General features: G+C 38.9%; 1 protein-coding gene across 2 annotated transcripts in view; it reads left to right on the top strand.

The window, feature by feature from the left end:
- TANGO6 (transport and golgi organization 6 homolog) overlaps positions 1-26826 on the top strand; it is a 184815-nt gene that overhangs the window by 63466 nt on the left and 94523 nt on the right. For both annotated transcript variants that reach the window (XM_027516145.1, XM_027516146.1), the window contains exons 13-14: positions 4415-4891; positions 5665-5722. In XM_027516145.1, coding sequence (XP_027371946.1) covers positions 4415-4891; positions 5665-5722 — 535 coding nt within the window. The remainder of the gene's footprint in view (positions 1-4414; positions 4892-5664; positions 5723-26826) is intronic.

Raw genomic sequence — 26826 nt, 5'->3', positions numbered from 1 at the left:
CTCACTGCAGCAGGTAAGGCAGAGTGAGAGTGTGTTTGTCCTCCAGGGGAGCTTTGTAAAGTCTCCTGTGGGGGGTTTTCAGGTACATACGCCCTCCTCTGGCCGACCACCCAAGTTCTCCTCTGTTGCAGGGGTCCCCAACCTCCAGGCCAAAGACCAGCATCTCTCGTCAGATCATCAGTGGCATTCGGTTAGAAATAAAGTGCACAATAAATGTAATGCACTTGAATCATCCCAAAACCATCCCTTCCACCAAGCCCACGGAAGAATTGCCTTCCAGGAAAAACCGGTTCCTGATGCCAAAAAGGTTGGGGACCATGGTCTTAGAGGACATGCCCTCTTCGACCACCCACCACCCTTAATTCCACCCCTACTGATCTAACCACCAGTTTCTAAATTTGAGAATTTGCAGAGATTTAGAAGGAGTAATTAATCTAACTTCTACTCCAAGTCATTACCTAACTTCCATTCCTAAAGGAGATTGTAGAAGTGGGCTGACATAGCACTGCTCGTTCTGTTTCTGAAACATTCCAGAAACTGGGAAAGAGGCAGCCAGTTGAGGGAGTCTTGTCACTCACTTGTGGGATGCTCTTTCCAGCCTCGAGACTTTTATACAGAGTTCTGAGATCTAGATCTGAGATCTATGCTGAGAAGCAATGGCAGGAGGAAAAATGAGGACTACAGTCACGTCTCAATTTTGGTAGTGGCCCTTGGTGACTCTTGAAAAATAATTGATAATTACTTAATGCTTCAGTTTTCTCATTTATCAATTAAGTAAATATTACTTTATACCTCAAAAACTTTTTTAAACATTTATAAACAAATAGTTGGCACTTGTAGTCTTAGGTTTCCCTGTTTATTCTCATAGTGAGAAATCTATAGCCTTGTGAAGCTGAACGAATACATAACTTTCATTTCCTTAGAAACTGTTTGGTTCAGAATCCACGTAGCTGCCCGTGGTGATTAGAGACATTACCTAGTGGAATAAGATTAATTGCACAGTGACCAAGTTTGAAAATAGGGAGAAAACATGGCTATTTTTTTAAAAATAGATTTTATATTTTAGAGCAGTTCTAGGTGCAGAGCAAAATTGAGCAGACGGTACAGAGATTTCTTGTACATCCCCTGCCCCAACACAGGCAAAGCCTCTCCTGCTGTATCAGCATCTGGTTCCCGAATGGTACCTTGGTACAATCCATGAACACACATTGACACATCATTATCACCTGCAGTCTGTGGTTTCCATTAGGGTTCCCTTTTAGTGTTGTACACTATGGGTTTTGACAAATGCATAATATCCACCATTATAGCATTGTACCTAATAGCTAGTCTAACCCCAAAATCCTCTGCTTATTCATCCCTTCCTCCCCCTAACTCCTGATCTTTTACCGTCTCCCCAGTTTTGTGTTTTCCAGACCATTATGTAGTTGAAATCGTATACTCTGTAGCCTTCCCAGATTGACTTCCTTCACTTAGAAATACACATTTAAGGTTCTTAAATGTCTTGTGGTTTGGTAGTTCATTTCTTTTTAGTTCTGAATAATATTCCATTGTCTGGATATATCACAATCTGTATCCATTCACCTACTGAAGGACATCTGGTTGCTACCAGGTTTAGAAGTTATGTGTAAAGCTGCTATAACCATCTGTGTGTAGGTTTTTGTGCAGACATAAGTTTTCAGCTCATTTGGGTAAATACCAAGGAGTTCAGTTGTTCAAATGTATAGTAGGAATACATTCAATTTTGTAAGAAGCTATCAGACTGTCTTGCAAAAGTGGCTATACCATTTTGTTCTACCAGCACTGAATGAGAGTTTCTTTTGTTCTTCATCCTCATCAGTGTTTGGTGTTGTTAGTGTTAGATTCTCATTATTTTAATGGTTGTGTCATGTTATCACATTGTTGTTTTAATTTTCAGTTCCTTGATGACATATGATGTTGAGCATATCTTCAATTGCTATCTTCTTTGGTGAGGTATCTGTTCAGGTCTTTCACCCATTTTTAATTGAGTTGTTTGTTTTCTTATTGTTGAGTTTTAAGGATTCTTTGTGTATTTTAGGTTACTGTCCATTATCAAATGTATCTTTTGCAGATACCTTCTCCTAGTTTGTGGTTTGTCTTTTCTCTTGACATTGTCTTTTGCAGAGCAGAAGTTTTAAATTTTAATGTAGTCCAGCTTATCAGTTCTTTCTTTCATGGATTTCTTTGGTATTTCACCTAAAAAAGGCCATCACCATACCTGAGGTCAGCTAGATATCTCTTATGTTATTTTATAGGAATTTTATAGTTTTGCAATTTTACATTTAGGTCCGTAATCCATTTTTAGTTGATTTTTGTGACAGTGTAAGGTCTGTGTCTAGATTCATTTCTTTGCCTATGGATGCCCAGTTGTTCTAGCACCATTTATTAAAAAGTTGATCTTTTCTCCATTGTAGTGCCTTTGCTCCTTTGTCAAAGATCAGTTGACTGTATTTATGTGGGTCTATCTCTGGTCTCTCTATTCTGTTCCATTAGTCTATTTGTCTTACTTTTTTTTTTTTTTAAGAAGAAATTGTTATATATACGAGAAATGAAAAAGAAGCCATACACTTATACCTTATTCCATAGGTATAAGTAGATATTCTCATTTCAGATACTTAAAGAAAAAACAAAGACACGTGATACTACAGAGGCACTGAATGAAGTCCAGCATGGTGATAACGCTAGCACAGTTATCCTAAAATATCTTTTCCAGTACCACTAGATTTTTGATAAGATGGACCTTTTTCTTAGGAATATATATTTTTATTGTGAAATTCCAGGTACAAACCTGACATATATCTCAAGTTTTCATTTACTTGGGAGGAAAGTGGTAGAGAAAATGAACAATAACAATTCTGTGAAGCTGAAGTGTAATATGAGAATATTATGTAGGTCCTATGAAAACAGTTGGTTAATTGATTGGTTGGTTGGATAATGAAGTGTGTGAATGAGTGAGTAATAAATACCCTGCCTTGTTCTAAAAAGGATTTAAGATGTGTAAGGTTTTCAAATGATCAGGGCTTCATGAAGTTTCGTATGACAGTTTTTCCAGTATTTTCAGACAGAAAATACTGTCTGATTTTTCACTGATTTTTCAGTGAAATACACACTGATTTTTCTTCACTGACTGCCCATGCACCTTTCCTAGTAAGGCTTTATTAGAACAGAGCTTCTAGAGAGAATAAAATCTTAAGTAGTTTTCACTCTCATTTTCTAGGGGAACTTCCCTTCTGCCAGTTACCATCACAGTCCCTTCCAGGCCTGAGTCACCCTTGTATGCTGACCAGCCACTTTAGATCTTGCAGTTAAGAATAGCTTTACTCATTCAAATGAGACTGTGTAGCGTTTAGTTAAGAGTGTGGACTCTGGAGCCAGATTTATTAGGTTCACATCTTACTGTCTTTCAGCTGTGTGACTTTAATTTTAATTAAATTAAAAAAAATTTTTGGCTGCACCACCCTGCATGTAGAATCTTAGTTTCCTGACCAGGGACTGAACCTGTGTCCCCTGCACTGGAAGTGTGGAATTTTAACCCCTGGACCACTCATGAAGTCCCTTCCCTGTTTAACATATAGATAGTAACTGTTTTATAGGGCTGTGAATATGTGTGTGTGTGATTTGTTTGTTTATTGTATTTATATTTAAGCCATTCACATAGTACTTACTAGTGTGTCAAGCACTAAGTACTTTGCTAATGTGAACTCATCTTTTTATGGCAAAAGGTACATCCTAGTAAAAAACTATAATATAATACAATTCAAAATATAAAAGAATTTCACCATATGACTGGGTATTAAAATATGTCATGGTAAGAATAGCTGTAGATGTTTGACAGAAAACAACAAAATTCTGTACAGCAATTATCCTTCAATTAAAAAATAAATAAATTAAAAAAAAAGAAACTGTAGAGACAAATAAGACTAAGAGGTGAGTGGGGTTCAAAGGATGAAAACAGGCTGTTCCCAGAAGAAATGTAGACAGTTAATAAACATGGAAGGATGCTTAATACTGCTATTAGTCTGATTAATGCAAATTAAAATAACAGCCATGTTTGCCTATCAGATTATAAATATTAAGAGTAATAATAGGCGAGGGAGTGGGGAGGGGGAAAAAAGAGTAATACTATTTGTTCTGATGTACTTTTTGATTTAGAAAAGTACCTGTACACGGTAAGTATTCAATAAATGTTAATTATAGTTATAAGACCATAGTGTTAGAGTGCCAGATTCAGGCTATATGCGAATCACACCAGGAACAAGGTTTGCTTCCAGCCCCTTTTTCTTAGTGTCTGTTGCCTTGTGCTCATATTAGCGTCATATTGTGCTCATATTGTGGTCATATTAGCATCTGCTATGTTAATTTGGGTTTGCATTTTTAAAATTTCATTTTGTAGTTGAAGTCAAGTGATTTTGCTGTCCTGAAGCAATTGCTGCCTCTGTTGGAGAAGGTCTCTAGCACATACCCTGACCCTGTCATCCAGGAACTTGCTGCTGATCTCCGCATTACCATCTCTACTCATGGAGCCTTTTCCACAGAGGCTGTCAGTGTGGCCGCCCAGAGTACCCTAAACAAAAAGGATCCAGAAGGTAAAAGGGAAGAGCAGCAACAAACCAGTTATGAAAGATACAGCGATGTATCTCATGGCCACCTTGAACCACAGCAAAGCCATGTTGCTTCTCATGAAGTCCGTGAGCCCAGCACCACTGCAAAGCAAAAATCAGAAAGTGTAACCACAGAAGAGCTCCAGGAAGCTCTTTTATCAGCTTATGATCCTCAAATTCCAACACGGGCTGCTGCCTTGCGAACTCTTTCTCGCTGGATAGAGCAGAGAGAAGCAAAAGTCCTTAATATGCAGGAGAAGCTTCTCAAGGTAAGTAGAACACACTCAGACACATACACATGGTGAGTGGAACACAAACACGCAGTGAGTAGAACACACTCAAACACACACACACACACACACGGTGAGGCCACTGTCCAGGAGCCTTGACTGTGTATCAAGCCCTGTCCTGGGCCACCCTTGGGGAAATTGTAATTGTTCTACAGAAGCAAGACTCAGTTGAACATGAGCAGAAGGCCAGAGGTTTTACAGGCTGCTACTAATATCAGTTGAAGAGCTGAAGTTTGCAAAAGATTTTTTTTTAATAAATTAGAACAGATTCAAGGTTATCCCAGTAATAACATCTCTGTCTTGCCCTTGCATTTCCATATGCTTTCTTGAGTGCAAGAGAAAAGGATCAAATTATAGCAGATATGCCATTCATTGAATGTAGCCCCAAACCTGGCCTCTTGTGTGTCAGGGCCTGTAGTCTGTCACAGGCCTAAGAACGGGCTATCTACCGTGGGCTGTAGTGGAAAAAATGTGAGAATTGTTCTTCCAGATTTTGGTTTCCATGCCTACTTTTAATGTATACTAGACAACTTCAAGAAGTATTTCTGCCGGATCGCTGCCCTTTTTTAACCATTATAGAAATGGAACTTCAAACATATATACTATTTTCCCTACAAGATTCACAGTCAGACCAGTATCTAGCTACAGCAAAGAGGACTACAAGCATTTATTCTTTTGAGTCTGCTCTAAAGGTGTCTTAAATTTCTCTTGCTGTTTGTGAATCATGTCACTGCTATATTCTGTGGTTTCAGATATTCTTGGAGAACTTGGAGCATGAAGACACCTTTGTATATCTGTCTGCTATTCAGGGTAAGTTAGTCCTGCTTAGGACTTTAAGTCTGTGGACCAAAAATTAAATCATGTGTTTTCACAAAATCTCTAAAGTCATAGAATCATAACCTGCTGGTCATTTTGTCCATTTTCCTGCCTCCTAGCTAGGACTTAATTTCAGTCATGATAGTAATATTTCTGGAGGGTTCCTAAAGGGACCCTGAAGAGTTCAGTATCTCATAATGATGGGGAAGCCTTTATTTATGTTTATTTATCATTCTATAGATTAAATCCCGTTTCCTCAAATTTGAGGAGGTAAAGAATGCCTCACCTGTGAGCTCCCATTACATTGATGTTTTAGGTGCATGGCTACTGTCATTGTGCACCTTTGCGCTCTTGTTAAACTAAAAGAATCTCAGAATATATTTCATTATCAAAACATTTTTTGCAGTCATTTTATTTCTCATTTATGATTCTTTGTTGTGATTCCGTCTTCTGTTAATTTGTGGATTTTAAATCTAGAGAGGGGCTTTACGAAAAAGGGTGTGGAGAGTTAAGCACCTTTCCCTAGAAGGGTAGGAGGCAGACCTGGTAAGAAGGCAGAATTAACTCACAGTCTCTGGGCTCTGTAGTGTGCTGTAGTCCTCAGGAGCTGGGGTCTGGAGATTGATCACCAGGATGCACCAACCCTCCCCCACCCCTCCTGCTTTTCAGCTATGTGAACTTTGGCAAAGTACTTAATCCCTCTGGGCTTCAGTTTCTTACCTGTGAAAAAGGGAGCTAAGTAGGAATGTAAAACAGTACAGTTGCTTGCTTCATTTATTTAACTACGCCAGGTCATAGTTTTGCTATGTGGGACCTAGTTCCCTGACTAGGGATTGAACACAGGCCCCCTGTATTAGATGAGTGGAGTCTTAGCCACTGGACTACCAGGGAAGTCCCTACAGCTGCTTTAGAACATAGTCTGGCAGTTCTTTGAAAAAAATAAATGCAGAGTTGTCACTTGACCCAGCAATTCTGAGTATTCACCCAAGAAAAATGAAAACATATGCTCATGCAAAAACTTGTTCATTAATATTCGTAGTAGTCAAAAGGTAGAACCTAGATGTCTACCATTTGATGAACAGATAGACAAAATGTGGTGTGTATATACAGTGGAATATTATTCAGCCAATGAAAATGAAGTATTGAAACATGTGGGTAAAACCTTGAAAACATAGATGAAAGAAACCATTCCCAGAAAACCACATTTTGTATGGTTCCTTCATATGAAATGTCCAGTATAGGTAAATTTATAGAGACAGAGAGTAGGTTAGCAGTTGTCTAGGGCTGGAGAGAAAGGGGAAAGGTTTGGGAGGTGATGGCCAGAGGGTACAGGATTTCCTTGAGGGGTGATGAAAGCTCACACAATTCTAAAATTGACTGTAGTGATGGTTGCACAACTCTGTCAGTATGGTAGAAACTTTTGAATTGTATATTTTAAATTGGTGAGTTTTACAGTATGTGAATTGTGTCTCAATAAAGCTGTTGCCAAAAAAATAATAGAATTTAGTGAGGAGGAGAGGGATTAAACCGTCAGAGCTTAAGGAGATTAAATATAATGTGGTGAATAGGATCCTGGAGCAAAAAAAGGACATTAGGGAAAAACTTAAAAAATCTGAGTAAGTTATGGACTTTAGTTGATAACGAAATGTCAGTACTAGTTCATTAATTGTGATAATGTACCATGCTAAAGTGAAAGTTAGTGGTAGGGGGCAGCTAGGTATGCATTATCGGAGAAGGCAATGGCACCCCACTCCAGTACTCTTGTCTGGAAAATCCCATGGATGGAGGAGCCTGGAAGGCTGCAATCCATGGGGTTGCTGAGGGTCGGACCGGACTGAGCAAGTTCACTTTCACTTTTCACTTTCATGCCTTGGAGAAGGAAATGGCAACCCACTCCAGTGTTCTTGCCTGGAGAATCCCAGAGACGGGGGAGCCTGGTGGGCTGCCGTCTATGGGGTCGCACAGAGTCGGACATGACTGAAGTGACTTAGCAGCAGCAGCAGCAGGTATGCAGTATACAGGAACTCTGTGTGCATCTTCTCAATAAATCTGTAAATTGAATACTGTTCTGTGAGTAAAAGTTTATTTATGAAGGGGGCTAACATTAAATGCGTTAGTACTTTGAAAGTGCTTAGTGCATATTAAGTGTTCAGTATGTGTTAGCTAATTATGATATTAATGTTTTCATCATCGTCGTCATATCGCTACTATTTCTTTTCTTTAGATTTAAACTTTTATTTTATACTGGAGTATAGCTTATTAGCAGCTCATTAGCAATGTTGTGATAGTTTCGGGTGGACAGCAGAGGGACTCAGCCATACATATACGTGTATCCATTCTTCCCGCAACTCCCCTCCTATCCAGACTGCCACGTAACATTGAGCAGTTTCCTGTAACTGGACCTTGTTGGTTATCCATTTTAATATAGCAGTGCATGTCACTACCATTTCTTTTGTTAGATTGCTAGGTAATAACATGGTGATATGTGTAACTTCTCAGCTAAAGCTTGAGTAGGTGTATTCTATCAGGTAGCTTCTGCTATGTAACAGAATACTCAACATTCAGTATCGTTTATTTATCGTCACTTGTTTATGATCACTCACACATCTGTAGACCAGTGGGGTTCGGCTGACCTAGGCTGGGCTGGGCAGTCCTGCTGTTCCCTGCACATCTCTCTGCTGTGCTTCTTACTGATCCTTCCTGGTCCAGGGCCTCCCCAGGTACATTCACATGGTGATGGCTGAAATGCACAAGAGCAAGAATAAACTCAAGAGTCTATTCTTCAGAGGAGACAAAAATAACCACTCATCAAGGAAAAAGGACAGCTAGGAGGGAGCAGAAGAGTGGAGTGTGTTGAGAGAGAAAGTAATTATTGGCAGCTGAGAGGTCACAGAGGCCAGGAACTGAGATAAGCCTGAGGACTTGATGGAGCTCAGAATTCCACATGACAGTGAATGGCACTTATGGGAATCAAATAAATCAAAGAGGCAAGGACCTGAACTGCTGATAATTAGTAAGTCTCAGAAACAAGTCATCCTGTGCTTTTTCCAGGAAACTGTAATACTGTCAAGGAGATGTTTCTCGTTGATTTTTTTTTTTGGACAGAGTTTTCGGGAAGTGGCGGTGTGTCATTCTCATACAGCATCGCTGCTGTGTAAACCTCTTAGCTGTTTAACCCACTGAGCTCATTAGCCTCTAGGGTCTGCTATAAAAATCACAACTGCTGGTTTTGTGTTTGTTTATAGTACTTTTAATTGGTATGCTAATCAGTTAGTAGCTAATTTGGAGATGAAGGAATGTGGGAGGTAGAGGTCTAATTTCTGTTCTCAGTTCCCCACAGCAGACAAGTTTGAATTAATTGATGTTTTTGGTGTTTGTACCATACACTTCAAGGCCAAGGCCTTAGGTGAATTTCCCATTAAGAAACGAAAGAGCTGAATTTTCCCACCTGCATGTCAGTGTCATTTGCCTAGGCCTAACACTCCAGAGCCACGCCATTCTGGACTCCAGTCAGGCAGGCAGACAAGACCAGCCTGCATGTAGATATTCTGTAGTGCAAGGGGGCTGCATTAGAAGGCGGGTGCTTAACCACTGAACCACCAGGATCCCAGAAATTTCTGATATACATATTATCTGTACATCACAACAGCCTGAGGACTAAATTCCCTATGAGTTAAAATTTAGTTTTATGAAAGACCACATCTCTTTTTATTTCTACTGAGAAAGTGATGGTTGATTTAATTCTCATAGCAGCTGCTCCCAGACACTCAGTAGCAGCTTCTTCAGGCAGAGAATTCTATACAAGTTGCTAAGTTCCAGTTACAATCCAGAGTTTATAAATAGACACTTAATCTTAGACGTGTCCTTTAAGTGTCTCTCCTTTTCAGACTTCCTTGTATATTCTTTTTCTCATTGTTTTATCATCATTATAGTACAAGTTAATACATTCTTATTGTTTTAAAAAACATGTAAATGGCAAGAAGGTGTATAAGATAGAAAGTAAAAGTCTTCCTCTCTTCAAAAATAGGAGATGAAATATGTCCTTAAGAGTCCCATAATGTATATTTGATGTTTTGAGCATTTTTCACATTTCAGTCTTGAAATACACGTTCCAGTAATGAATGTGATACACACGTGATATTCTTCAAATAAGATATTATGGCCCAGTTATCTATCTTAGTATGGATCTACTCATGGGTCCTCGTGGTCACTTTTAATTATTTAAAGAACAGTTTGAAGGCAACACCAGCAATAGATGCATTTCACAGCTCCAAGTGATCCCCATCCCTGTCAAAAGAATCTTTGGGCGAAACTTCTTGGCTCATTGAAAAAAAGAAAGAAACTGTAGGCTCTGAGCCAAGCATGAGAGGTGAAAGTATGCCAGTATCGTGCAGAGAATCTAGTCATCTCAACATAACGTGCCTGAACAAATTGCACTGACTCTTCCACCCTTTTCCTTTCACAGAAGAGTTTTCATTTCTGGCAGAAGAGCCAAGAGGAGGGAAAGGCAAAAAGCCTGGAAGGCAGGAAAGTAGATACAAAGTGAAATTGTTTTTATAGAGTTTCAAACTGAGCAGGATTACATGTCTTAACTTGTCAGAGACTGAACTCCCTATCTTATTCTCAGATTTCTACTTCAAATAAAGTAAGTTGGCGAACCATTCAGATCAGATCAGATCAGTCGCTCAGTCGTGTCCGACTCTTTGCGACCCCACGAATCGCAGCACGCCAGGCCTCCCTGTCCATCACCAACTCCCGGAGTTCACTCAGACTCACGTCCATCGAGTCAGTGATGCCATCCAGCCATCTCATCCTCTGTCGTCCCCTTCTCCTCCTGCCCCCAATCCCTCCCAGCATCAGAGTCTTTTCCAATGAGTCAACTCTTCGCATGAGGTGGCCAAAGTACTGGAGTTTCAGCCTCAGCATCATTCCTTCCAAAGAAATCCCAGGGCTGATCTCCTTCAGAATGGACTGGTTGGATCTCCTTGCAGTCCAAGGGACTCTCAAGAGTCTTCTCCAACACCACAGTTCAAAAGCATCAATTCTTTGGCGCTCAGCAGCTGAAAATAATTCTACCCCTTGAAGGACCACCTAATTGAGTAGGGCATTGAAATGTGGAATGTGACCCTGGGAAGTTTATCATCTCGGCTTATTTCCTTGAAATGGGAAGACTCCTTTGGTGTTCTGTAGCACCTAATTAACAAATGGGCATTTAGAGAACATCTCTCATATATGCTAGCTCAGTAAATTCTTGAAGTTCTGGGAAATAGGCATTATCCCCATTTTTTAAACTTCTTGAGATTTAGTTTACACACCTGAAATTCACCTGTCTTACAATGTGCAATTCAGTGGTTTCTAGTATTTGTACAGTCAAACCACTAATTTCAGAACTTTTCATCATTTCAAAAAGAAACCCTATATCCATTATCAATTGGTTCCCATTCTTCACTCCCCCTCTTCCCTGGGAACCACTAATCTCCTTTTTGTCTCTATGGATTTGCCTATTCTGGATGTTTCATAATACAGAATCATACAATGTGTGGACTTTTGTGTCTGGTTCAATTAGCGTAACATTTGTGAGGTTCATCCCTGTTGTGGCATGTATCAGGGTCTCATTCTTTTTTTATGGCTGAATAATATTACATTGTACTACTAATTAACCACATTTTGTTTATCCATTCCTCAGTTGATGGTCATTTGCATTGTTTTCACTTTTAAGCTATTATGGGTAACACTGTAATGAATATTCATGTACAGGTTTTTGTGTGGACATACGTTTTCATTGCTTCTGGGTATACACGTTGGAGCAGAATTACTGGGTCCTATAGTAATTCTATGTTTAACCCTTTGAGGAGCTGCCAAACTGTTTTCCAGAGTGGCCACACCAATTTACTTTCCCAGGGACAACGTACAGAGGAGGCAGTAGCACCCCACTCCAGTACTCTTGCCTGGAAAATCCCATGGACGGAGGAACCTGGTAGGCTACAGTCCATGGGGTCGTGAAGAGTCGGACACGACTGAGCGACTTCACTTTCACTTGTCACTTTCCTGCATTGGAGGAGGAAGTGGCAACCCATTGCAGTATTCTTGCCTGGAGAATCCCAGGGACGGGGGAGCCTGGTGGGCTGCCGTCTATGGGGTTGCACAGAGTCGGACACGACTGAAGCTACTTAGCAGCAGCAGCAGCAGGGACAATGTATGAGGGCTCCAGTTTCTATGCGTCCTGACCAATACTTTATTGTCTATCCTTTTATATAGCCGTATTAGAGTGTAAAGTTGGTATCTCATTGTGATTTTGATTTGCATTTCTCCAGTGACTAGTGATGCTGAGCATCTTTTCACGAGCTTATTGTGCATTTCTAATCTTCTTTGGAAAAATACCTAGTGTCATTTGAAGCACTAAACTTCTTACTGTTGATGAAGTCTGACTTACCAGTTTCCTGTCTTATTACTTGCACTTTTGGTGTCATTTCTAAGAAATCATTGCTTAATCCAAGATAACTGAGATTTACTTCTGTGTTTTCTTCCAGTGGTTTTATTGTTTTGGCTCTTAAATGTTTAAGTCTATGATCCATTTTGAGTTAATTTTTGGGTATGATGAGAGATAGCCTCTTTTTATAGCTAAAGATCCTGAGACTTACACAGGTTAAGTCCCCTTTCGAAGATTACATAGCAAGTAATAATTTGAACCTTGTTGACCTTCAAATCTTGTCGCTGCTTCCCCAATACACTTGGTTACTCTAGAACTTTCCAAATAATGGTAGAATTTGCTCCTATTGTTGTACTTTTAAAGATGGAAAACAGATTTGATTATGATTATCAGTATTTATTAAAATTGAATAATGCTTAATCATCTAGAAAGCCTTTTGATTCTTTGAACAGTCTTGAAATACAATAAAAACAGATATTAAATTTCTTTTATAAATGAAGAATTGACTTGCCTACAGTCATAAAAGTTGGGAGAATAATGGAATAGCAGACCAATGTCTTAGGGATTCCCAGTCCACTGTACCTGATTTTACTGCAGTGCAGATGAAGTATGTCTTCTCCAAATCAGAGATTATATTTTATAGCCCCCAATACTTGCATTTTACATGAGCTCATTTTTGAAATACTTGTCCAGTGATTTCCTCTATCAGTTGAAAATTGATTCACTCATATTTACATCAGAATATTTAGCAATTTGGGCTTCTCAGGTGGCACTAGTGGTAAAGAACCCACCTACCAGTGTAGGAGACATAAGATATGCGGCGTCCATCCCTGGGTCAGGGAGATCCCTTGGAGGAGGGCATGGCAACCTACTTTAGTATTCTTGCCTGGAGCATCCCATGGCCAGAAGAGCCTAGAGGTTACAGTCCAAAGGGTCACAAAGAGTCGAACACGACTGAAGTGACTTAGCGTGCATGCACACATTTAGCAATTTAGTACTTTTACCTACAAGTAAAAGATAATTGGCTACTTCAGGTTTAGTTATTTTCACCTTCTAAGATTTCCCAGGATAACTGCTATATAAGAGATGGAAATAAGCATTATGGAGGTCACCACTTATTATTATGTGCCTGTCATAGTAACTCTACGAGTTAGAAATTTTTATCCCTGTTTTACAGATGAGGGAACTGAGGCTCAAAGTGGTTAAGCAGCTGGCCCAAAGTGACACAGATACCAAATGTTAATACCATGATTTGAATCTTAAGTCTCTCCAATTCTGAAGACTGCTCTTGCCACAGTGAAAAATAATTAATTCTAAAATAGTTGTTTGTTTCCAAGGCACAAGGGCTGAGTTCTCAGATGGTCAAAGGTATGGGAGAACTAGGCCTGTGTATGAGACATGGTTTCACTACAAATGAACTCTTCCTATAGCTTAATAATATGCTGATCTCATGTTTGCTTGATTTTGTATGTGTGTATGTGGTTTTACTCGTTTAGCAGTGAGTACTGTATTTTTTTTTTTAAGATTTATTTATTTATTTTTGGCTGGGCTGGGTCTTCACTGCTGCACAGGGACTTTCTCTAGTAGTGGCGAGCAGGGACTGCTCTGTAGTAGCCAAGCGTGGGTTCTCCTTGCTGTGGCTTCCCTTGTGGAGCATGGATTCTAGAGCATGGGCGGGGGCGGGGGCTTCAGTGGTTGTGGGGCCTGGGCTCAGTAGTTGCAATGCATGGGGTTAGTTGCTCTGTGGCATGTGGGATCTTCTAAGAGCAGGGATCGAAACTATGTCCCCTGCATTGGCAGGCGGATTGTCAACTGCTGGACCACCGGGGAAGCCCAGTACTGTGTTATTTTTTAAGCAATCTCTATGTGTATCTCTAACTCATCTTCCATTAGTGGCGTATATATGTTACCTCACACTGCCAGTCCTTATTCCCACTGTTCAGCACTGGAGACACCAGTCTCATTTTAGGAGTGTCAGGAGAGAGCCTTCAGAACAATCCTGGGATATATATATATAGTTTACTGAGATTGTGGATTAGGAAAACAAGTATAGGACTTGTTTTTCTGTATAGGACTTTTGATATTTGTTACATTTCTGATGCCAATAAATTGCATTTTAAAATTACTTACTTTAAAATAATACAGCTTATGAAAGCAATGCCCATACACTGCTGGTGAAAACATAAAATAGTGCAGCTCCTCTGAAGAACAGTCTGGCAGTTCTCAAAAGGTTAAACATAGTTACCATATGATCCACCAATTCCACTCCTAGATATACACCCAAGAGAAATGAAAACACATGTCCACACAAAAGCTTACATATGAATCCTCAGAGCAGCATTATTTGTAATAGCCAAAAAAGTAGTGTCGACTGAAAAAAATGCACAGCCTACAAGTTAAGAATTATGTTTTATTTGGCAGACTTTCTGAGGACTTCAAGCCTAGGATACAACATCTTAGATAACTCTGAAAAGATAAGGGAGGAACCAGGATATATAGGAGTTTTTGCCACAAAGACCAGGTATTCAGAACATGAAAAGATTACTGTTAATTAAAGAAACCAGATATGTCCAGTTAAGGAATTTAGTGCTTTTCTGTATATGGAAAGATGTAAGAGTCTGGGCTCACTGAAGTGATTCCTTTGTTATGCACCTCAGCTGTCTGTTGCCTCATCCTGTGCCTTCTCATCCTGAGTCTCCTCAGGGGGCACTGTCAGGGTGGCTGCAGTCAGGGGGTGGCTGACTGCTAGATGATGGGCATCCTATTTCATCCTGAGTTCCCCCAGAGCTCACCATCAGAGAGACTGTAATGTGATGGCTTAACGGCTGTAACATCTTTTATTTACCGGTAGGGCAGGCAATATTTTTCATTCACAGTAGAAACAACCTAAACTTCTATCACCTGATGAATGGATAAATTAAAGGTGGTATATTTAAATAGTGGAATATTATTTAGCAGCAAAAAAGAAGGAAGTACTGATTCATACTATAAAGTGACTGAACCTTCAAAACATGATAAATGAAAGGAGCCACACATGAAAACCACATTTTGTATGAAATGTCCAGAGTAGGCAAATCCATAGAGATAGAAGGCAGTTTCGTGGTTGCCTGAGAATGGGAAGAGGGAAACAGGGAGTGACTGATAATGAATAAGAGATTTCTCTGGGGAGATGATGAAATGTTTTGGGCTTATAGTGGTGATCATTGGACAACCTTGTAATATACTAAAGATCACTGAGTTACATACTTTTATTTTTTGTTCTCAGTTTAATAGCATTATATATACTTTAAAAAATAAACTTAGAAAAATCCAAAACAGGTTTTCATGGAGTTCTTAGGACTGTTAATAGGGATGAGCAGGATTTAGAATGTAGAGGTGGAGTGAGGGGACTGAGGCTGAAAGAAAAGCAAAGGTAAGAAGGTGGTCAAGAGCAGGGCAAGTATAAAGGCAGGTAGTACTGTAAGCAGTTCAGATTGTTAGCGGAACAAACTGGGAAGGATGGGGAGAAGTGGGACTAGGCTAGAATCCATAAGCTGTCAGAATGCCAAGACAAGGCAGCTGAACTTTCTTTGTGGGCTCTAGGAGGGCTTTAAAGGCTTTTTGTTGTTGCCAGTCCACCAGTAATGTCTTGGTGATGGACTGCCTGGATTTGAAAGTATCATGCTTGTTGATGGTTGTTATTTTATCTCCTTGTTTCTATAGGACTGTCCAAAAAGGTTCGTTCAGGTTAAGATGTTGGGCCAACCCAGTATATATTCACTCATGATTTATTGAGCACCAACCAAATATCAGATGTAACTTGCATTAATTGATTTACTCCTCATAAAAACTCTATAAGAGTCAATATCTTTATCTACTGATTTTTCAGACAAAGAAACCAAAGCTCAAAGATTGTTGCCAATAAAAGGCTAACCAGTGAGTGATGAAGTCTAGCATCAACTCCAAAGTCAAGGCCATAGACCTCTCTGTCCTTCCCTCCTCTCTCTCCATTCCTTTTTCTCACCATCTCCAGTCACCATGGCCTCTGCTCTTTCAGGCAGTAGAATTAAGCCATGGAACCAGTGGATCTTGACATTTTCTGCTAAGCAATTACATATGTCTTAATTTCTTGGTTTCCATGGCTTGTTTCAAATCCTTTACCTCCTATTCATGTAAACTAGCTGTCACTAAGGCAGAATTTATTACCTATAAGGCACTTATGAGACATCTAGGGATAAATACTCAGTTGCTTCAATGTCTACAAGCTATTAAGAAGGTTGTAAATACCTTCCCTGCAGAACAGCTATTTAAATTTTGCCCTGGAGCCGTCCTTTCTTTAGTCAAGTTGATATTTGAAGACAAATTAAGGATAAAAGAACAAGAGAGCTCACAACTAAAATAGCAAGTTATTCTTAAGACTTATCTTTAAGTACAGTATTCCTTTAATCTCTAAGGAATTAATCTTTTTTTACATTAAATTTTTTTAATTGGAGTATAATTACTTTACAGTGTTGTATGAGTTTCTGCTGTACAACAGTGTGAATCAGCCATAAGTATACACATATCCACTCTCTCTTGACCCTCCCTCCCATCCCCCCATCCCACCCTTCTAGGCCATCACAGAGCACCAGGTTCACCTCCCTGCACTATACTGCAGTTTCCCGCTAGCCACCTGTTTTACACGTGAAGTGAAAGTTACTCAGTTGTGTCCTACTCTTTGCGACCCCGTGGACTATACAGTCCATGGAATTTTCCAGGCCAGAATACTGGAGTGAGTAGCCTTTCCCTTCTCCAAAGGATCTTCCCAACCCAGGGATCAAACCCAGGTCTCCCCCATTGTGGGTGGATTCTCTACCAGCTGAGCCACAAGGGAAGCCCAAGAATACTGGGAATACGGATCGAACTGGGAATCGAACTGGGGTCTTCTGCATTGCAGGTGGATGCTATACCAACTGAACTATCAGGGAAGCCCTTGTTTTATACGTGGTAGTGTATATATGTCAGTGCTACCCTGAATTCATCCCACCCTCTCCTTCCCTTCCCGTCCTGTGTCCACAAGTCTGTTTTCTATGTCTGTCCCATATTTTACTGGAACTTCTTTGAGGCAACAGCTGGAGGGTCACCCTTTCTTGCTCTTCCCTCCCAAACTAAAGTGTTTATCTTACCCTTCATTTCAAATACAAATTAAAATTCCTAATCACACCCAGTGTGATTAAGATGATTCTTGAAGTTATTCACACAGTTAATAAGCCCAATTATATCTTTTTATTCACCTTGACACAGTGAATTGTGTTTTTGAATCATAGGTTAACATTTTTAACTGATTGAAATATCAATTTCCCCCTCTGTGGTCACGTCAAGATCTTGGGCAGTGGTGGAAAAATGCACTTAACGGTATAGTTTTGAGCAACTCACTTAGATTTTTGCATTAGACTTTTACACTTGATTTTTTTTCCTGACCTTGTGACATCTCTACTGTCCCCAAGGAGGCTGGAAGATAGGGAATGAACTGAGCCTCAGAAAATGCAGATCACAGACTCTGCACTACCAAAGACCTAATTAGGTCATCCTTCCGTCCACCTGCCAAGGCACTATTGCTGAACTTTTCTTTCTTAGGAGAAGGTGGTTTCTGAAGCACTTTTTTTCCTTTTCTTTTTCTTAAATTTAATCTTGCCTGTGTTGGGTCTTCATTGCTGTGAGGACTTTTCTCTAGTTGTGACAAGCAGGGACTACTCTCTTGTTGCAGAGCACGGGTTCCGGGGCGCTCGGGCTTCAGTAGTTGCTGCACGTGGGCTCAGTGATTGTGACTCCTGGGCTCTGGAGCACAGGCTCAGTAGTTGTGGCGCACAAGCTTGGTTGCAGGCAGATTCTCTAGCACTGAGCCACCAGGGAAGCCCCTCTGAAGCACTTTTGTATTTTATGTTTAACATCTGTTTTCCATTTTTGGTAACCTGACTTTAGACAGTGACAGAAAGACTGTAAAATATCTTTGGCTGTTGGTTTTTTCCTTAATAGTTTTAAATGGTCATTCACTCAACAAATATTCATTGACCACCTATTCTGTGTAAGGGTGCTGTGCTCAGTATACTGCTGAGGAAAAACAGTCGTGCCCTGCCTCCATGGAATATATAGTCTGAGGCAGGGAGGAGATGCAGGGGACAAATGCTAATCAAAAAGCCACACATATGGGACTTCCTCAAACAGTCCAGTGGTTGAGACTTCACCTTTCAGTGCAGGGGGTGTGAGTTCGATCCTTGGTTGGGGAGCTAAGATCCCACATGCCGCAGGGCCAAAAAACCAAAACATAAAACAGAAGCAGTATTGTAACAAATTCAATAAAGACTTTAAAAATGGTTCACATCAAAGGGAAAAAAAAGTCTTTAAAAGTTAAAAAAAAGTCACACAAATGTGAAATGTGGCTTTGACAGATGCTGGGAAGAAAGGTACACAGTGATACGAGAGCCTGTGTTGGGGACATTTTACCTGACAGAAAGGGGTAGGAGGAAGTGACCCTTTAGCTGAGATCTGGTGCCTAGTGAAGAAGGGAGGGACCAGTGATCCAGACCCAGGGCACAGTGAAGTAGCAGTGCTGTACCAGGGGAGGAGCCTGCAGACCCGATGACCCCAAAGATCAGTGAAGAAGGGGTGGGCTGGGTAGGCTCTTTTCTTTTTCTCTCTTTCATTGAGCCTCCTCTAAAAAATATGGGAAAACAAGATTCTGCTGCTTTAAAAATAACAACAAAAGATTCAAAAAATCACTGTCCTGGGCCATCTACATGACCTGACAAGGAAGTTTTATAATCCGTGTCACATGTGATATGTCATATGACACATACCTTTCATCACCTTCTCGCCCCGTCAGATTGTCACTGAATGTTTGACTGTAGAAATCTCTCAGTTCAGTTGTCCAACACACAGCCCCTAAACCTTACAAAAAATACTCTTATTGCAGATGACAAAGGCAAAACATACGGAGTTATTTTAGGTCAGTGGTTTTCAATTTTTTTTTATAGCAGCAGAATACATTTTTCCAGTGAGATCTAATATGAAGGCATCAAAAACTCAAATGACTTTTATTTTCTTTGTGCTTTTTTTCTTACAGGTTTCATGTTCTCTAGCATGAACATTTATTGCTTTTATAACCAGAAGATAATGGCCTTTAAATTATGTGGTGGTTTAGGAAAGCTGGTAACAAGTTTCAAGGACTATCCCAGATTGAAACAGATGGCTCTCTGTTATAGTACCCTCTGTTGACCTTTTCACAACTAGGGATTACTAAGGCACGGGGTGACCATGGCTTTTTCACTGAAATTATATGATAACAGCAGAAACCTTACTGACAAACAGATGTTTTTCCCAAGTGGAGCTTTTCTTAATGAAATGGTTGCTTAGGAACCAGACCATAATAATAACTTTTCTATATTTAGGTTGCAAAGTGATTCAGTTTTCAGAATTACTAAGTCGAGGAATACTAATTAGATAAAATGGAATCTATTATTTCTTGTCTTGCAGTTGAGCGACCAAATGGTTAAAATAGAAGCAAAATTTTGTCCAGATATGTCTATCTAGATGCTATTCATAACAAGGACATAAAAGGAAAACTATAGTCATAGAGCCACCCTGCTCTGCTCTTAAATGATTCTCTGGTGGCACCGTGTGTTTGGTCTTTCATCAGTTCATATTAGAAGTTTTTGTATGTGACACTTGTTAGGTTGTTGAGTGGGTCAAAAATTGTGTGTGAAAAATGTGAAAATAACTTCAGGTTAAGCTCAGTGAGACAGCAGTGTAAAGGAAAGGCACTGTCACCTGTTTATGATGACAGATTTGATAAGTGGAAAATCTTACGTGCTAACTATTGCTAACAACAAAGAAACCTCAGTATGTACCATGTTTGTCAGATGTGTTAAAACATTAAATCTTCTATTCAGACTAGACAAAAATCTAGAAGAAAATACAGTTCTGTCTTCCATTTCCAGTAATGGTGAGATATATGCTCAACATGTGCTGATTCTTTGTGACCTCCTGTACTGTAGCCCACCAGGCTCCTATCTAAGGAATTTTGTAGGCAAGAAGACTGGAGCAGGTTGCCATTTCCTCCTCTAGGGGATCTTCCTGACCCAGGGATCAAACCTACATCTCTTGTGTCTCCTGCATTGGCAGGTAGATTCTTTACCACCAAACCACCAGGGAAGCCAATGATGAGATATTGTTGTTCAGTCGCTCAGTCATGTGCAACTCTGGGACCCCATGAACTGAAGTGCACCAGGCTTCCCTGTCCTTCACTATCTCCTGGAGTTTGCTCAAACTTATGTCCATTGAGTCGATGATGTCCCACAATGAGATACCTCAGCTGAAACAATTTTATGCAGGTTAACATATTTAAGACACTTTAAAAGCATAAAAGAGCTAACAAGAAAACAGCAAATTACCAAGCCAGCATCTGAAGAGAAAGTGAAAGTGGCTCTGTCATGTCCGACTCTTTGCAGCCCCATGGACTCTACAGTCCATGGAATCCTCCGGCCCAAAATACTGGAGTGTGTTCTTAAGAGAAAGCAAGATCCTAAAAGGTAAATGGAGCTTAAGAACCTGCATTTGCCCTCAGGGCATTTGCTGAAATTAAGTTTTAGTTTCCTGCTCTTGAAGGTCAGACCTGTAGAAATGAAAGCCTGGCTAGTCCCAACTTGAAATGGGGAGTCTAATAGAAGACCTCTAGTGTTAAGCTTACTTAGATCCCAAAGGAATACACCTTCGGGTGAATAAAAAGTGAAAATGGTATTCCTTCACCTTATCCCCAGGGTCTGGGAAGGGCATTGTCTTGTCACTGGAGAGATTGTAATCCCAAAATGGTCCACCTCTCTTGCAGATTTGTATTACTGGGATTCAGGAAAGTTCAAACTGGGAATTAGAGTTTTAAATATTTATATACTCATGGTGTCTGTGGATGTCTTACAAAAAAGCATATCTCTATAGAAGACGGGACCATCACCCTAGACCCGAAAGAATCCTCATAATAATTTTTTAATTTTTAATGATTAAAAATTTTATTATGGTAAATTTATTATAAAATTTGCTATTCTAACCATCTTTAAATGTACAATTTAGTGGCATTAAATATATCTACAATGTTGTGTCACTTCTATTTCCAAAACTTTTTCATCAGCCCACCCAGAAACTCTTAACCATTAAGCAATAACTACCCATTCCTTCTCTCAAAATAATTATTGTATATTTAGTTATGTATAATAATTAGAGCATAGTCACAAAATAGCCAAGCACAAGGAAACAATGTCCCAGAAGACTTTGGATGTTGGACTTCAGTTCAGCTCAGTTCATTCACTCTGTCGTGTCCAACTCTTTTCAACCCCATGGACTGCAGCACACCAGGCTTCCCTGTCCATCATCAGCTCCCGGAGTTTGCTCAAACCCATGTCTGTGAAGTCCGTGATGCCATTCAACCATCTCATCCTCTGTAATCCCCTTCTCCTCCTGCCTTCTATCTTTCCCAGCATCAGGGTCTTTTCCAAGGAGTCAGTTCTTCGCATTGGGTGGCCAAAGTATTGGGAGTTTCAGCTTCAACATCAGTCCTTCCAATAAATATTCAGGACTGATTTCTTTTAGGATGGACTGGTTTGATCTGCTTGCAGTCCAAGGGACTCTCAAGAGTCTTCTCCAACACCACAGTTCAAATGCAAATTCACTGATTACCTCTAGTAATTTTCTGATACTGTCTTTAGGGATTTCTATGTACAGTATCATGTCATCTGCAAACAGTTAGAGCCTTACTTCTTCTTTTCCTATCTGGATTCCTTTTATTTCTTTTTTTTCTCTGATTGCTGTAGCTAGGACTTCTAAAACTATATTGAGTAATAGTGGTGAAAGTGGATACCCTTGTTTTTTCCTGATCTTAGAATGCTTTCAAATGCTTTCAGTTTTTAACCAGTGGGAATAATGTTTGCTATAGGCTTATCATGTATGGCCTTTACTATGTTGAGGTAGGTTCCTTCTATGCCCATTTTATGAAAAGTTTTAATCATAAATGGGTGCTGAATTTTGTCAAAGGCTTTTTCTGCATCTATTGAGATTATCATATGGATTTTATCTTTCAGTTTGTTAATATGGTGTATCACATTGACTGATTTGTACATATTGAAGAATCCTAATTGAATAAACCCAACTTGATCATGGTATATGAGCTTTTAGATGTGTTGCTGAATTCTGTTTGCTAAAATTTTGTTGAGGATTTTTGCATCTATGTTCCATCAGTGATATTGGCCTGTAGTTTTCTTTTTTTGTGTTGTCTCTGTCTGTTTTTGGTATCAGGGTGATGGTGGCCTTATAGAATGAGTTTGGAAGTATTCCTTCCTCTGCAGTTTTTTAAAAGAGTTTTAGAAGGATAGGCATTAGCTCTTCTCTAAATGTTTGATAGAATTCTCCTGTGAAGCCATCTGATCCTAGGCTTTTGTTTTTTGGGAGATTTTTGATCACAGCTTCAATTTCAGTGCTTGTAAATGGGTTGTTCATAATTTCTATTTCTTCTTGGTTCTGTCTTGGAAGATTGAACTTTTCTAAGAATCTGTCATTTCTTCAAGGTTATCCATTTTATTGCCATATAGCTGTTTATAATAGTCTTTTATAATTCTTTGTATTTCTGCATTGTCTGTTGTAACCTCTCCTTTTTCACTTCTAATTTTGTTGATTTGATTCTCCTTTTTTCATGATGAGTCTGGCTAAAGGCTTGTCAATTTTATATATCTTCTCAAAGAACTAGCTTTTAGTTTTATTAATCTTTACTGTTGTTTCTTTCATTTCTTTTTCACTTATTTCTGCTCACATCTTTATGATTTCTTTCCTTTTGCTAATCTTGAGGTTTTTTGTTGTTCTTTTTCCAGTTGTTTTAGGTATAAAGTTAGGTTGTCTGTTCAATGTTTTTCTTGTTTCTTGAGATAGAATTGTATTGCTATAAACTTCTCTCTTAGAACTGTTTTTGCTGTACCCCATAGGTTTTGAGTTGTTGTGTTTTCATTGTCATTTGTTTCTAGAAATCTTTTGATTTCCCTTTTGATTGCTTCAGTAACCTGTTGGTTATTTAGAAACGTGTTGTTTAATCTCCATGTGTTTGTGTTTCTTACAGTTTTTTTCATGTAATTGATATCTAGTGTCATAGCATTGTGGTCAGAGAAGATGGTTGATACAATTTCAGTTTTCTTAAATTTACTGAGGTTTGATTTGTGACCCAAGATGTGGTCTATCCTGGAGAATGTTCCATGTGCACTTGAGAAGAAGGTGTATTCTTCTGCATTTGGATGGAATGTCCTGAAGATATCAATGAGATCCATCTCATCTGATTTATCATTTAAGACTTGTGTTTCCTTATTAATTTTCTGTTTTGATGATCTGTCCATTGGTGTGAGTGGGGTGTTAAAGTCTCCTACTATTATTGTGTTACTGTCAGTTTTTACTTCTATGTCTGTTTGTGTTTGCCTTACGTACTGAGGTGCTTTTAAGTTGGGTGCATAGATACTTAAAACTGTTATGCCTTCCTCTTGGATTGGTCCCTTGATCATTATGTAGTGTCCTTCCTTATCTCTTGTAATCTTCTTTATTTTAAGGTCTATTTTGTCTGATATGAGGATTGCTACTCCAGCTTTCTTTTGCTTCCCATTTGCATGGAATATATTTTTCCATCCTCTTGCTTTCAGTCTATATATGTCTTGAGGTCTGAAATGGGTTTCTTGTAGACAGCATGTATATGGGTCTTGTTTTTGTATCCATTCAGCCAGCCTGTGTCTTTTGGTTGGAGCATTTAGTCCATTTACATTTAATGTAATTATTGATATATATGTTCCTATTGCCATTTTCTTAATTTTTGGGGGCTGATTTTGTAGGTCTTTTTTTCTTCTCTTGTATTTCTTGACTATATAATATAAGTCCATTTAACATTTGTTGTAAAGCTGATTTGGTGATACTGAATTCTCTTAACTTTTGCTTGTATGAAAATCTTTTTATTTCTTCATCAATTTTGAATGAGATCCTTACTGGGTTCATTATTCTTGGTTGTAGATTTTTCCCTTTCAGTACTTTAAATATATCCTGCCATTCCCTTCTGGCCTGCAGAGTTTCTCCTGAAAGATCAGCTGTTAAGCATATGGTGTTTCCCTTGTATGTTTCTTGTTGCGTCTCCCATTCTGCTTTTAATATTCTTTATGTTAGTCTTTGTTAGTTTGCTTAGTATGTGTCTTGGCGTGTTTCTCCTTGGGTTTATTCTGTATGGGACTCTTTGTGCCTCTTAGACTTGATTGACTAGTTCCTTTTCCATGTTGAGAAAGAAAGAAAATAAAGAGTAGGATAAAATTAAATCTTCAGTGAATGAGTTTTACAGTAGACATAGTCAAGAGAGAGTTCATGAACCAGAAGATAGAAAGAAAGACATTATGCAAAATGCAGCACAGAGTAATTATTTTTCTTTTTCTCTTCTTCTTCTGGGACCCCTGTAGTTCAAATGTTGGTGCGTTTGATATTGTCCCAGAGGTCTCTGAGCCTGTCCTCAGTTCTTTCCATTCTTTTTACTTTGTTTTGTTCTTCAGAAGTTGTTTCCACCATTTTATCTTCTAGCTCACTGATTCATTCTCTGCTTTAGATATTCTGCTATTGATTCCTTCTAAAGTATTTTTAATTTCAGTAATTGTGTTGTTTGTCTCTGTATGTTTATTCTTTAATTCTTCTAGGTCTTTGTTAATTGATTCTTGCATTTTCTCCATTTTGTTTTCAAGGTTTTTGATCATCTTTACTGTCATTATTCTGAATTCTTTTTCAGGTAGTTTGCCTATTTTCTCTTCATTTATTTGGACTTCTCTGTTTCTAGTTCGTTCCTTCATTTGTGTAGTTACCTTCCTTTTCTGTCCAGACTCCCTGCTCTAGGCAACAGCAAATCTTTTTTCTGTCTCTGCTGGTTTATATTTGTCCTCATTGCAAATCTTTTTTCTTTAATTATACTTTGCATTTCAATTAAGGTTAAATTATTTTGACATTAATGAGCTTTAAACTTTATGAGATGACATCTATTAATTTTTTCTTTTTGATTTCTCCATCCAGAGACTAAATACTGTCTCCCTGTGCTGCGTTCTGCATAATGTCTTCCTTTCTATCTTCTGGTTCATTAACTCTCTCTTTGCTGTGTCTACTGTAAAACTCATTCATTGTTTTAATTTTATCCTACTCTTTATTTTTAACATTTTCTTTGTTTTTCAAATGTGCTACATCAGATTTGGTTGTTTTCTATCCCTGAAGATATTTTCAAGCTCATCTTATTTTTCTTTGAGTATAGGAAGCCTTGTTACTTAATAATTTGTGTGTGTTACTTCCAACATCTTAACACACACAAAAGTCCAGCCTTTGTTCATAGGAAGCATCACTATGAACAAAGCTAGTGGAGGTAATGGAATTCCAGTTGAGCTATTTCAAATCCTAAAAGATGATGCTGTGAAAGTGCAGCACTCAATATGGCAGCAAATTTAGAAAACTCAGCAGCAGCCACAGGACTGGAAAAGGTCATTTTTCATTCCAATCCCGAAGAAAGGCAATGCCAAAGAATGTTCAAACTACCGCACATTTGCACTCATCTCACACGCTAGTAAAGTAATGCTCAAAATTCTCCAAGAGAGGTTACAGCAAACGTTATTCTCAGTGGTGAAAAACTGAAAGCATTCCTCCTAAGATCAGGAACAAGACAAGGGTGTCCACTTTCACAACTATTCAACATAGTTTTAGAAGTCCTAGCTACGGCAATCAGAGAAGAAAGAGAAATAAAATCCAGATCAGAAAAGAAGTAAAGCTCTCACTGTTTGCAGATGATATGATACTGCACATAGAAACCCCTAAAGATTGTATCAGAAAATTACTAGAGCTAATCAGTGAATTTAGCAAAGTTGCAGGATGGAAAATCACTACACAGAAACACTTGCATTTCTGGATGCTAACAATGAAAATTCAGAAAGAGAAATTAAGGAATCAATCCTATTCACCATTGCAGCAAAAAAAAAAAAAAAATCAGTATCTTGGAATAAACTTACCTAAGGAGACAAAGAAACTACACAGAAAATTAGAAGACACTAATGAAAGAAATCAAAGATGAAATAAACAGATGGAGAGATATATTCCATGTTCCTGGGTAAGAACAATCAATATTGTGAAAATGACTATACTACCAAACGCAATCTACAGATTCAGTGCAATCCCTGTCAAATTACCAATGGCATTTTTCACAGACCTAGAACAAAAAATTTCACAATTCATATGGAAACACAAAAGACCCCGTATAGCCAAAGCAGTCTTGAGAAAGAAGAATGGAGCTGGAGAGGTCAACCTTCCTGACTTCAGATTATACTACAGTCATCAAGACAGTATGGTTTGGCACAAAAACAGAAACATAGACCAATGGAAGAAGATAGAGAGCTCAGAAACAAACCCATGCACCTGTGGGTACCTTATTTTTGACAAAGGAGGCAAGAATATACAATGGGGCAAAGACAGCCTCTTCAATAAATGGTGCTGGGAAAACTGGACAGCTACATGTAAAAGAATGACATTAAACACTTCCTAACACCATACCAAAGATAAACTCAAAATGGAATAGAGACCTAAATGTAAGACCAGAAACTATAAAACTCTTAGAGGAAAACATAGGCAGAAC

Source organism: Bos indicus x Bos taurus, chromosome 18 (assembly GCF_003369695.1).
Source record: "Bos indicus x Bos taurus breed Angus x Brahman F1 hybrid chromosome 18, Bos_hybrid_MaternalHap_v2.0, whole genome shotgun sequence".
In the NCBI taxonomy this organism is placed as follows: domain Eukaryota; kingdom Metazoa; phylum Chordata; class Mammalia; order Artiodactyla; family Bovidae; genus Bos; species Bos indicus x Bos taurus.
This window is presented reverse-complemented; position numbering and strand designations above follow the sequence as displayed.